This window comes from Lates calcarifer, linkage group LG23 (assembly GCF_001640805.2).
Source record: "Lates calcarifer isolate ASB-BC8 linkage group LG23, TLL_Latcal_v3, whole genome shotgun sequence".
Taxonomy (NCBI): Eukaryota; Metazoa; Chordata; class Actinopteri; family Centropomidae; genus Lates; species Lates calcarifer.
The window spans coordinates 12979199-12992222 of NC_066855.1; the positions used below are offsets into that span (position 1 = coordinate 12979199).

Genomic DNA, 13024 nt, shown 5'->3' on the forward strand with positions numbered 1-13024 from the left:
GACTTCGCACCCCTGAGTTACAACTCTGAGAGAGGAGGCCATGTGTCTCTGTTAGAGTCGGATGAAGTGGCACCGAGTCGTGCATCACCTCTGTCAGGAGTCGTGTTGCGCAGCACAATGCCGGTGCACGTGCACACACGCCCACACGCAGACACACACACACACACACACTTACTCATCCACATGTCAACACATAACCTCCTTCCTCCTGCGCTCTCACTCAGGCAGAGAAACGCACACACACACACACATAAAAAAAAAAAAAAAAAAAAAAATCCTCTGTCTCTCAATCTCCATATCACATTCTGCCACACACACAAACACATTTCACACATGTTGTTCAATCTGGGTCAACTGTGGCAAAGAGCGCTGCTCTGGGTTAAGTCATCCACCACCCCACGTGGAGAGGAATGTCTGGTGGATCATAAGAGGATATGGAAGCAGAACACTTAAGGTTTTAGGCAGTATCATTGCACAAACCAAGTGAGACTAAACTTCCTGCTACTTTCACACAGCGTTCTGTTTGCATCCTTTGACCTCCCTCACACTGCATAACTGCCATTTCTAACTTCAGGGAAAATATACATAACACACCGTGTGTTTGGGGTTGTTATTAGAGGAGGAATATATTCAAATTAGAACTTAATTTCACCTTCATCGAAGGTATTCTATTTGCTGATCTGAGGTTTTGTTTTGTTTTTTCCGGTAATAAGATCCCAAAGAAACCTTGTGGCACATAGTCCGTTCAGTTAAGCCAGAACAAATTAATCCACAAATGAATTGACTCAATAACACAACCTGGAAACCCAAGCTGTGTTTTTAAGTCTGCCTGGCAGCCATGCATTTTGGTTTTTTTTTTTATAAAGTCTGGGATTATAACACCAAACAGAGCCAAGGATCACAGATTTCAAACATTTCATTATTGTTCCAGCAAGTCGTGTGGTGTTTTCTTCCTTTCTAAGACATTGTGCAGCTGTCTGTGCTTGAAATGTACTGAACTGAACACAAAGAGACATGAGATGATTGCTATCTCTGTCTGACCGAACGTGGTCCTGCACTCTTTAACTTCGCCGATTCTTAGTCCTGACAGGTGAGCAGGATTCGTTCCATTAAGACTGAGATGCTCCATCAAGTTTAAGGATAACTTACTGTATAATTTGTTGATCTAAGATCTCTACTCCAGTTTCCCTAACCATTAAACAACTGAGATTATTCATTAATTTCACGACTGATGTTAATTTTATGATATAATGAATGGGGGGATATAAAAACAGCCTGTCAGTAAAGCTAGGCTGAAAAATGAGAAAGTCAATTATAAACCTATTTAAAATTCAGAATCAATAGTCTGTTACATTTCACACAGCTGATTAGATATACAGCAGCTCAGTTCGAAATTTAAGATGCAAAGTGAAACTTGTACATTTAATCTATCTGAGATTTAATCCAGGTTTAAATGTTTGTAAATCCTGATTTTGGAAGTTGTAATTTTAATCTTCTAGAGGCTGTCCAACACAAAATGCACCAAAATTATATTTTTTTAATTCTAAGAGCCTTCCCAGTACTAGCCCTGAGTGTGCCATTAGACAAATTCCCCTAGGTCATTTAAAATCAAAATGATTTATCCCCTTTGGAACATGAATGTGTTGTGTTAGTGGCAGTTTGCCTGTTTGATTATGAAATACAGTATCATGTGTGCAAAGTTTTTTTTTTTCTTCCCAAAATAGAAGCTTTCATACCCTGGGAAGCAGAGGAATCATTTTTCTAGATTGTGATATTTCTTTTGTGGAGGTGGAAATTTGGACCTGATTGTGGCTCCACAGCAAACGCCATGAAATTAATCAGAATCATTCAGAATCCTCTGCAGTAGACAATATCCGAATGAGTGCAGGATAGGCAAACAGACAATTAGAAGAAGCAGAGCAAGTCTGAATTAATTTTCTTCACCTGGGATTTGAGGTGGCTGATTGGTTTCCAATCTTGTCCAACAAGCTGAAGAGGTATTGTAGTCCCATAGTGTTTCTGCTTTGCTGTCGGTCTGCGTTGAACTGTCGCGCTCAAAAGATTCCCTGTAAAAGAAAACAATGTGAAATACAATGTGAGAAAACTGAGAAAACTTCAAAGTGTTCCTCGTTTACCCTAAATTCTCGCAGCATCTGTAAAACCAGACCACATCCATTTTGGTGGACACAAACAATGGTAACATTTTCTAAACTGATTTCTTTCAAACAATTCTGATAATGAATTCCTCCCCGCCATTAAAGGCCTGAGCCTGGGGTTCATTAGCAACATCAGAGCACAACCTTCCAGTACAGCTGCCTCGCAGTATAAAGTGTCACTTAAAACAAAATCACAGTGTTTGTATTTGATGGATTTTCTGTGTCACAACACACAAATGATACTCTCTGGATGTTTTTGTTTATTCATAACTAATTATCTACACTGACAAAACGCCATCTCCAACACATCCTCGCCCTTCCTGAACATATGCTCACCTCCTTTTTATAGGCTGTCAGTAGAGTAGAGTCTGTCTCCTCTGCCATAAAGGCATGAATACAACAGCACTAATCAGCACTCTCAGACATCAAGCAATGAGAATTGTTAGCCTGTGGCGAAACCGTAACCACCCCCTCTGCCACTCAAGCTGCATAAATCTCTGCAGTTCTTCAAGAATGGAGAGTTTTGAGCAAAGAGGAGGCTCGGGTAGCCGCTGCTGCTGTTGCGATAACTCCTAACACGGGGCTAGTGTCCAGGATGCAGTGCAGGGATTAGACGTAGCTTTGGGGCATTGTTCCCAGCATGCTTTTATCTCCTCGCTCTCTGTTCTGACAGGGTGTTAACTGGAGCCTCCGAATGGCTACAATTCTTGAAGCTCTGGTGTGTTGCCAGTCATTTAGGAATATATTCGTTCCCCCAAAATCCAATACTGATGTCTCCAAGCATGCCGGCTGGAGATGAAGTGGCGGAAAAAACAGCCACTATCCTAAATAAAACCACCACTTATAACTGGAGACAGACGCTGATATCTCTCTAAAACGTACATCATGAGCACACAGTGTGGCAGAATGCAATGGTGAGCCACAGGAGGACATTGCTAACAGGGCTCCTGCAGTAATCAGTTCCCCACAGCGGGGAAGCTATTTCAGAGCTCGGGTCTCTTACTAAAACAGCAGGGGTTGTTAGCACCATTTGTTTCAGTGCAAACATCCTAAATCAAATGTTTGCTTGTTTTTTTTCCACTGATGCTCCATCAGGCATTTCCAAACAGCAGGGAAACAGATTTAGTTTGAGGATGATGTCAGTGACTTGTGAGAAGTTATGCGTGTGGTTTGGGCTAATTTATAGTGTGTTTTGAAATTGAAACTTTGTTCCGTCTTAATTTTGAATCGCATTTCAAACACATGCAAACACAAAACACATTCATGGGGGCGCACTCATCACTGATTATTATTACCAGCAGATTCAAGGTTCTTCCTCCGAGGCTCTCACATCCCTCCCGTCTCTCACATGACTCACCCCGGCTAAATTGCTGAGTCTGCTTATTATCCAGCCTTAATAACACAGGTCAGGCACGGCGCTCCCCAGCTGAGCTTTGTTCTGGTTCTCCTCCGAGGAAACCACCACTCTGGAGTTCATCACAGAGCCGCTCCAGCTGATAGCAGAGTGCCAGAGGTGACCAGCTCAGCAGTCCTCATCCGAGCTCCAGCCTGATGATGAGAAGCAGGCCCCAGCAAGGACGAGTGCGGCATCACACACACACACACACACACACAACAGCAGGGGGGAGGAAGCATCCTACCCTCATTAGTCTTAGAAAACCACACCGTCTGGGGGAGGAGGTGGGCATGCTGAGTAAGGGAACACATGACAACCTCTGAGAAAAGTACGGATGGATAAACACAACAGATGAGGGGGAAGAACAGAGACAAGTTTTGACAGAGAAAGGTCAAGTCCACGCCGAGGTTAGCCGATTTATGAAGCCAACAGACACACACACAAACACACACACAGATGGAACGGCCATCGCCTTTTCTGTGGCATGCTCCACATTAACTTTAAAGACGAGGTTCACCAGCATGCAGCATTTCATTCTCTGACTTCAAAGTCCGTGAGTGAATAACCATTTTGTTAATGTGGTGCGCTATGAGGTTTAATTCCCACTTATAAATGGCATTATATTAGTGGAAATAGTCTGTAGGCCCATTTCTTTTCCACATGCTTGGGAGAGACGTTTGGTAAAGTTAGGAGCATGGCGGGGCTGCGGTGTGTGTGTGTGTGTATGTGTGTGTGCAGAGTGTGTAAGTGGCTTTTGTTAGCTAGAACGTTATAAGAACTACCAGAGGTATTAAGGGAGCGGTAAAAGTGGGACCAGGACCCGAGGCCTTATTTATACGTTCAATAAAGGAGAGTGTAAACAGAGGTCTTAATAAAGGAGAGTTCTGGCCACGATCAGCTCCCTTTATGCTCCCGTGTACACAAGGAGAGCTTGTGCCATTTATATTGGCTCAATAAAATCACTGCTAGGTGGGAGGATTATATGTCTGTGTATGTGGGAATGTGACTGTGTGAGCGTTTGTTCGCATGTGTGTGACTGAAACGTGATACTGATCTATGACTGAAAAAGGCAATAAATTTGGCTTTTCCTAACAGTGTTGTGTAAAAAATAAACAAATAAGTAAATTATGTACTCTATATGTTCAGCCGTGGTTTTGTTGTTTTACACACTGTAATGGCTAGCTGTAGGTTAACATTGCAGCAGCATATTCCCACTAAGCTTGGATTTAATGATTTTGCAGGTCAAAAGGTGTCTAGGCGTCTAATTTAGGCAAAATTTGATTGAGGGGATTTTACACATCAAAGTCAGTGGTTCCCAACCTGGGGATTTGGACCTCCCAAGGGGTGGCAAGATAAATCTGCAGTGTTGCAAGATGAATAACAAGACAGGAGAAAGAAAGAAAAACATTTCTGCCACACAAAATCACATTTGGTTTTTCAGAGTTTTCTCAATCTTTGCCTTTTTTCTTGAGAAAGATAAATAAACACATGCAATTTGTGATGAGGGGGTAGGCATTGCTTGGCCGTAAAGGCTAAAGGTCAGGAACCTGCAGGATAGGTCAGTGGTTGGCTTTTTAGCTTGTGACCCCTTAAGACAGAGCTTTCTTATCACCCATCGTCATTCGTTGCATATGTCTGTGTGTCACAAGAGAAAAAGATTAGAACAATATCAAAAAAGGAGGAATATAATTTATTTCTCACAACCCCATGAGGGCAGTCTTGACCTGCTAGGTTTTGTATCACATCAGAAAGCACTGATTTGCTGATGTGTGGGTCAAGAGATGCCTAAATTGACCCTGTGACTTTTAGACGCCCAGATAAAATATAATAGTTGTTTCAACAGTATTTCAATTTTCAGTTTTAGTCATGTTTTGACGTGAAACTCACCAAGTACATTCTTACTGGGGAAGTAGTAGTTCCTGATGGTATTTCACTGTGAATCATGTCCTGGTTTTATCAAACTTCCCAAATTAATGCATTTTCCACACGCTAAGAGACTGCTGTATGGTCCCAGCAAACAGATGAACTTCCTCAGTTCTTTGCAGACCTTTCTTTCTGCCCCTCTCACAACTCCAGCCCCTCTCTTTCCCTTTCACTCTGTTCCACCAAAACAAATCAACAACTGTTCGGCTTTATTAAACCCCAGAGCCTGCTTTCTCGCAACCGACCGCAACTCACTCCTTGACAGGCAACCATGAAATAATGTATTCATAACAGTCTTTGCTTTTCCAACACAAATGGCAATGCTGTTCTTTTCATCTGCACACTTGATGAGGCTGTGCCCCCACCCCCCCCACCCCCAATCATGTGTGCAGGTCCACACTGAGATGGGATACAGGCTTCACATGTGTGCACACATCAATAAGTAGCACTCCTAATCACAGTCGCCCTTGCCTTGTGGCTGGCACAAGAAAAGCTCACAAGAACACACTCCAAAGTCACTTTGACAGCAATTCTCTTGAAAATACGTTAGATTGAAAATGAAAAAAATAAATGCCTTTGGCTGCTTGAAGGAGACTGTCTGACATGCAAAATCCCTTGAATAGCACAAAAACAAGTGCAGATGAGACACACTTGAGATGATTCTGGCATTGTTTGACACGCGTGGACACTGTTTAGTTACTAGTGAAACCTCTAGGAGGAAATTGGCTTGAAATAAGAGCATGAGGAATTAATTAGGGCCGAGTGATGAGTTAAAAATGGACAGTTACAAGTACAACTCTGAGCCAACAAAGACAGAAAAAGGTATAAAACGGAAGTGTGTTCTTGCAAAAAGATCATTTTTTTGTATCCACAGATATTTTTATCCAGACACAGTGGATGCTAATCAGAGTACTTAGCTGAGTTGGGGACGTGATCCAGCAAAATTTCCGAGCCAAAAGTTGGTCATGACATCAGCCCATAGGGGGAAAACTTGGTGAAAGTTTATGGCCATTGTTCATTTAATAATGGTTGACTGACAGGCATTTCACGAACTCAATTTATCCCCAATCAGGGTGGGCAAATTATGCTAATTCAAATAGAATGGTGATTGGGAATAGAATGATGAATGATACACCAGGAGGAAGACCCATCAAGCAGACATCCTTTCATAAATGACCTTGAAGACAAAAGGAATGAACTCCATCGCTTCTCCTTATCTCTCTCTCTCTTCTTCATCTTCTCTAGGCTTGCAACTAATCACTAGTGTCATTATTGACCTTTTTTTTTTATTTTGAGGTGAAGATTTGCTACTTTTTTCATTGTTTTTTCTATGTCCTTCTCGTGGTAAAAGAATAACCTTGGTTCTGCTGGTTGGACAAAACAAGCTATTTCAAGACGTTTGCCAGGGGGCTGTCGGAATTTGAGCATTTATCACCATTTTCTTTATAGAATTAAAAATATATTCTAAAATAATCTTAAGATTAATCATGGAGATGGTTGCAGAAGTGCAGAAAAAGCAAGCAAACTCTCACATTTGAGAAGCAGGCCTCAATGCTCTGCTGATCACCTACCCTACTAATCTGCCTTGCTCCCGGTAATTTGTCACTTGAGGCATAGTGCGGGGTTCATGGGGATTACAGAGCAAAGGTGAAAAGTGCCTGGTAATCTTGGCTTGACTCCACGGTAAACATCTGACCCAGTTGGGGTGGGGGGTACATTATGTCAACACCCCGAGGGCTGCACTAGGAAACAGCAAAACCTGTGGGTGACATCATAGTAATAGGAATCTGCACACACTGAAAAGAGGGTCCACTTAAACTAAATCTAATAAGGTAGCAGTGTGTCAAAAGTCACAGCAATGAGGGTTGTTAATGGTTGGATTTATTAGCAGATGATTTTCTTACAGCGTATTTAGGGTCATAATCGAGCCGTTAAACGCTGGACACCCTCTGCTGGTAAATAGCTCTTTTGTGTGCTCTCTCTCTCTGTCTCCATCTCTTTACCCCCAACCTTGTATGCTGAACTCATTTTCTGTCACACTAGGCTGATGTCAGGACATAATTACTGTGTAGGAAATAGATGGCCCTGCAGCAAAAAATCCCCTTGGCTCAGCAGGAGGTTAATGTTGTCCGAGAAACCGGTGCCGGTATGCCCCCGTTGGGTGACACCGTTAGCACCCCCCCCCCCCCAATTGCAACTGCTCGCGATGCCTGGTTGCAGCTTATGTGCCTCAGCAACAAAGGTCAGTCGGAGGGCCTCTGGAGCAGAGCTATGTGCAAGCTTGTAACCCCTCTCTGTCATGGGAAGCACATGTCTGGCGTACATTTAAAGCACACAACAGTGAAAGAAAAGAACCTGGTAGAACAACAATAAGATAGAAAAGCGGGGGCAGCTGCTACATCACTACACATCTCCATGTTATCATGGCAACCATGTAATTACCTCAGTGGAGCCAGTGTCTTTAAAAGTCACACATCTCAAGGAAGAAAAAAAAGACAGATATCAGCGTTCAGTGTTTGATGAAACTGAACCTCTGACAGTTACTTAATTAATTTTGAGATTTAAATTCTGCTTGTTTAAAAATGCAAAATGTTAGCTTTTTCTGGTTGTACAAAAATACGGAATCTGCGAAGTGTCTCTTGATTTAATCATTCATTCTCTCGAATTAGTCATTTGTGCTCTCAATTTAATGATTTGTGTTCTCAAAATGGTAATTTATGTGATTTAATTAGTTTTCTTTTTCCTTCAGGACATCTCCCGGACTCTGAACAAATGCAGAGAATTTGCTGATTTACTTTAAATCATTGTAAATTGTTTGTTTTTTTGGACTGTTGGTCAGGCAAAACACAGCAATTTGAAGACATCAGGTTGAGCTCCTGATATTTTATGAAACAAAGAAAATCAAGAAATGCTCTCTTCAACTAGGTGTCTGACAACCTGAAAACAACCAACCCAAACTTTTAACAATCTTAGATTGGTCAATGCTCTACTTGAAACTTTGGACTGTGTGTAGTTATTTGATGTGCTGCTTGCTCTGTTTCGCTTAAAAATACATCACAGGTCCGTCCGTGGATCATAACTCAGACTGACTCAGACAAAGAAACTGGCAGCAGCAAAACTTCTTTTGGCCCAATTTGTTAGAAACTCACCCAGGTAGGAGGTGACCTGTCTTGTTCCTGTTAACACGTCTGGCTATTAAGGAAGCATATTGCAGCTTGTCCCTTTTCATCGCAGAATAGGGAGGTGAAACCTGGGCGGATGGCATATGCCAGGCTGGAAGATAGATTATCTGGAGCTGAGACATAAATCTCATTTCAGTGGAAGACAATGTCTGCATGTACATATGGAATCTCATCAAACTGAGGATTGTTTCCCTTTGCACCTACAGTGCAGTACAGTGTTAATCTGGAATAGCAAATGGTTCCCATTCCCTTCAAAGCTTAAAGCCACCTACACTTTCCTGGTATTACCCATGCATCAAAAGCTGCCAGAATTTAGAAACATAAAAAGATTTTTTGAGTGACAAAAAAAATGAATACATTTACATGAACAATGCGTAAGGTGCAATTTCAGCTTCCTGTTAATTAACAAGATCTATATCTGCTAAAACTGCTCTGATATCTATCAAATTCAGTCTGAGTCAAAGAGGTGGTTTGGGGTAAATGTTAAAAATAGACATTCATCATGTGGCCAGAAACGTGTTCAAATGAATGCTAATGTTGCTCCATGTCTGCCAGAACATTCTCAACTGTTTGCTACCATGTTAGCCATGGCAACTTGCAAAAAATGATGATGGACCTTTTTCAGTTTTTTGACTTTTCATAGCAGCAAACACACAGGTGCAGCTAATAACATTAACTCACTTCCATTAAGCCATTCAAGTGAACCAGCATGCAGATTAGCCGAGCCCTGGTCTAAATAGACAGGGCTGGTCTAAACAGCTGGTCTAAATAGAATGCAGTTGTTATTAATGTTATTGATAACACCTGCACTTCTCCTGCTGTGACAAGTTGAAAGGTCTGTGGGTGTGTTATCCATGTTGTTGTGTAGCTCTCCTCGCAGCCAGAGGAAACAGCTACCTGACATTTTTAATATACAGCAGTATAAAATGGTATGCTGGGCAACCACCACTGTGCAAAAGACCTTTTTTTTTTTTTAAGTGAAATGATTTTCTTGCGAAACACTGACATGGTGTAACTTGAACTAACCCAGATAGCTTTGACAGCGACAGGAGATATCTGAGCCAACTGGGCCCTCTGACCAGAGAGACCACGCTTGGAGAGAGGCGTGCCGAGCTCAACTGTGACCCGTCTGGGTGTGATAGTCCAATGAGAAAGTCCAGAGGCAGCATCAGGTTTCAGCTCTTGCGCTAAACTTTTGTTCTGATTGGGGGGTGGGGGAGGTCAAACGAGTCCAAAGCGGCTTCGAAGAAATTAATGCAACACATGTAGGGTCAGGCCACATGAGCAAAGTCCAGCTATCCCCCCCACCCCCCAATATAAATATCCCCACTGCGGAACAGCAACTGGTTGATCAATCTGTCTTAATGCACAACCACACATTGGCTGACTTCTCTTACCATCCTCCTGGGTCTTAAATATCCTGAACAACTCATCTGGAAGATCTGAATCCATTCATACTGAAAAGATACTAAATGGCTCTGACTTGGGATGGGTCACATCACGGTGATAATGTCTCTCGGGGGAGGACACTGTTTGCTAAAGGAATGTTTTACTATAGTCCAAAAATATATTCTCAGCTCAGCTTTCATTAGCCTGAGTGCACGGCATGCAAGCATGCAGCGCTCAAGGCGGACACAATCATGTTGGCTGAAGCTGTGCAGCTGGCTAGTAAATACTGGCTGACACCAAGCGTGTCAACCATTGGAGGAAATCATTCACAAATGATCCCCAACTAGGACAGGAACATGCACTAGACAAACAGGGGAGAGCAAAACCGACAAGAGAGCTCAAGGAGCGGTGTCATGAAATATGAATGCAGATATGACACTGCATGGAGATCTTTTCTTAGCAGCCTTGGATTCTGACAGCAAAGACGAAAGTGCACAGTCTGGAGATGAAGTAGAGTCTTGTAAAAAAGGGTGCACTAATGACTCCGACTCATTATCTTTTAACAGGAAGTAAGGCTGTGACTAATTATTTTAATTAATCAAAATATTCCACTCATGTTTTGGCATCTTCAGATTTCTTGTTTTGTCTGACCAACAGCCAAAACACATCTTGAGTTTGAAATGACAAAGTTTTTTTAACATCAACTGATGACTTTAGCATTTATCTGAAGTCAGTTTGATTATTTTTTCACTTTTAAATTCAACCCCATCTCCTGTGGGTGTTGAAAAGCACTTGTCCGCACTGCTCTCTCCATCCATCCATTTATCTCAATCAGCCGCAACTGCCCATAAACATCCTGCCAATACACATCTGCCCAGACTTTCACACAGCTTCACGCACAAATGAACCGGCGATGACGGTTTTCTGTCAAGCCTGAACCCACGGGGGAAGACGCGTCGAGGCCGACGTCTGATGGTGATGAACTGTTGATGAATAAATGAACAACTTCCTCATGCTTCAATCCAAGTTTTTTTTTTTGGTTTTTTTAACACATTTGCTCTTCCTGGTAATTAATTCCCAGGATTCCACATGGAGCGTCGGGGCTGCCAGTGTATTAAGATGTTAAAAGTTTTAAGAACACGCCAGCACTCAAGTGCAAGCCCCTTCACTCTCTCTCTCTCTCTCTCACACACACACACAGCTGTCTCTAAAACTGTGTGTAGTATCCTTGTTCAATCTCACCTAGGGCGTGGAACGCTGGTGACTGGGATGTCATGAGCCACAGCCCCCCAAGGCTTGCAAACACAGTACAAGACAAACACAAGTGCAGACACACTCTGGCATCACATTTGAACACTTCCCCAGAGCCTCCCCAAGCAGCTCTTTTTCATTTGTTGCTGGGGATGTCATATAAACACAGTAAACACAGTACAATACGCAGCTTTCAAATAACAACAACAAAAAAAGCTACTTGACTGCTTAGGTTCAAACCAACAATGAGATTTTTATCATATGTTTGCCACCGTAATAACCCTGGAATTCATCCGTAATTGAAAAACTGAAGTGTGTGTGAAGTGCCTTGAAAAATTGAAGCATGCTTAAAGCAGGCAGCGAAACGCCTCAAGTGCTAGCACTGATTGCCAAAGAGAGTTTCAGCATCATCAATTATACAGAGACTCCTCTCCTCTGAGGTGCACACTGGGTGGACTGCGAGCTAAAAAATCTGATGTTCTGCAGTATTCACATACAGCTCTATTGGAGTGAGAGGGATGAATTTAGAGGGGGGTGGGGTGGGGGGTTGTACAGTGGAGATGTTTCACTCTGCCCAAACATGTGTTAGAGATCTCTACTAACAAAGGCTTCCATAAAACATGATGTACCCAAAACAGCCAAAGGAGAGGCGTGAATCAGGCATGGGCAGAATAGAAAAGAACAGACCCATAGCAGGCAAAATGCACAGTGACAGGTTCATTTCAATATACACATAGAAGCTAAGAGACTGCCATTCTTGTAAAACTGGGTTTTACCTAATATTAAAACAACTAATAAAACAGCCTGTTTAACTTCTTTAGCGTATGGATCTTTAAGCAGGAAAAGCAAAAGAAAAAAAATTTGGCACCTTCACCTCCTCTTCACCTCTTACCTTCTGCAGATCTGCCACACACCGACAGAGAGACAGATAAAGCCTGAAGTGCTGTCAAAAAAACAAACTTCAGGCTCCGACTCCAGGGGTTCATGATGCCCGACTGAAGCGTACTGGACGGGACTCTGCTTCTTCTTTTTTCTTTTTTTTTTACTGTTTCGCTGCAGCGCAACACATCATACAATCACAGTCTGTCTCCCCCCAAACAGCTGATGTGCGAGAGGCAACCCCTTCCTCCTTCCTCCCTCCTCCTCCCTCCTCCTCCTCCTCCTCTTCTCCCCCAAAAGAAATCAAAACGACCTCCTGAAATATGATCAAGTAAGTTGTCTGCGAGCGGCGCGTTCGGAAATCCCGAGGACAGTTGAGTCAACTCCGCGCGCGCTTTCCCCATTCAAAGGTGTCCAAGTGACGGACTGCGACGCTCAGAGTAAAAAAAAAAAAAAAAAGTGAGAAATTTTGAGCGAAAATGAGCTGTGAAAACGTTGAGAAACACGCGAGCCGTTGCCCACTGCAATGACATCAATTCCAGGTCAATTACTGGGAAGAAATGTTGTCTTACGAGTGGGGACCATGTGCTTCAATGAGACGCTCCGCGAGGTCCTAACGCCACCTCCGCCGTCCACAACCATTAAACGAGCAGTATCAACTTCCCAAAAGCGAATAAGATACAACTTCTGGTTTGACCTGTCAAGCTAAAGCCCCATCACAAGGTTCTTTCACAATTACGTTTGCACAATAAAATTAAAATAAATTATATATTCAAGAAATGCAGACTGAAATAATTTACACTCAGCTAAACATCATTTTGGCTTCAGAAATAGCAGTTTTACCAAAT

General features: G+C 42.5%; 1 protein-coding gene across 1 annotated transcript in view; it reads right to left on the bottom strand.

Annotated features, from left to right (window-relative positions):
• The window catches only part of LOC108899048 (disintegrin and metalloproteinase domain-containing protein 12), a 69719-nt gene extending 56913 nt beyond the window's left edge, over positions 1-12806 (bottom strand). Inside the window, exons 1-2 of the mRNA XM_018699311.2 lie at positions 12190-12806; positions 1945-2066 (exon numbers count right to left, since the gene is read on the bottom strand). Coding sequence (XP_018554827.1) covers positions 1945-2066; positions 12190-12283 — 216 coding nt within the window. The 5' untranslated portion in view covers positions 12284-12806. The remainder of the gene's footprint in view (positions 1-1944; positions 2067-12189) is intronic.
• Positions 12807-13024: the final 218 nt, after the last annotated feature.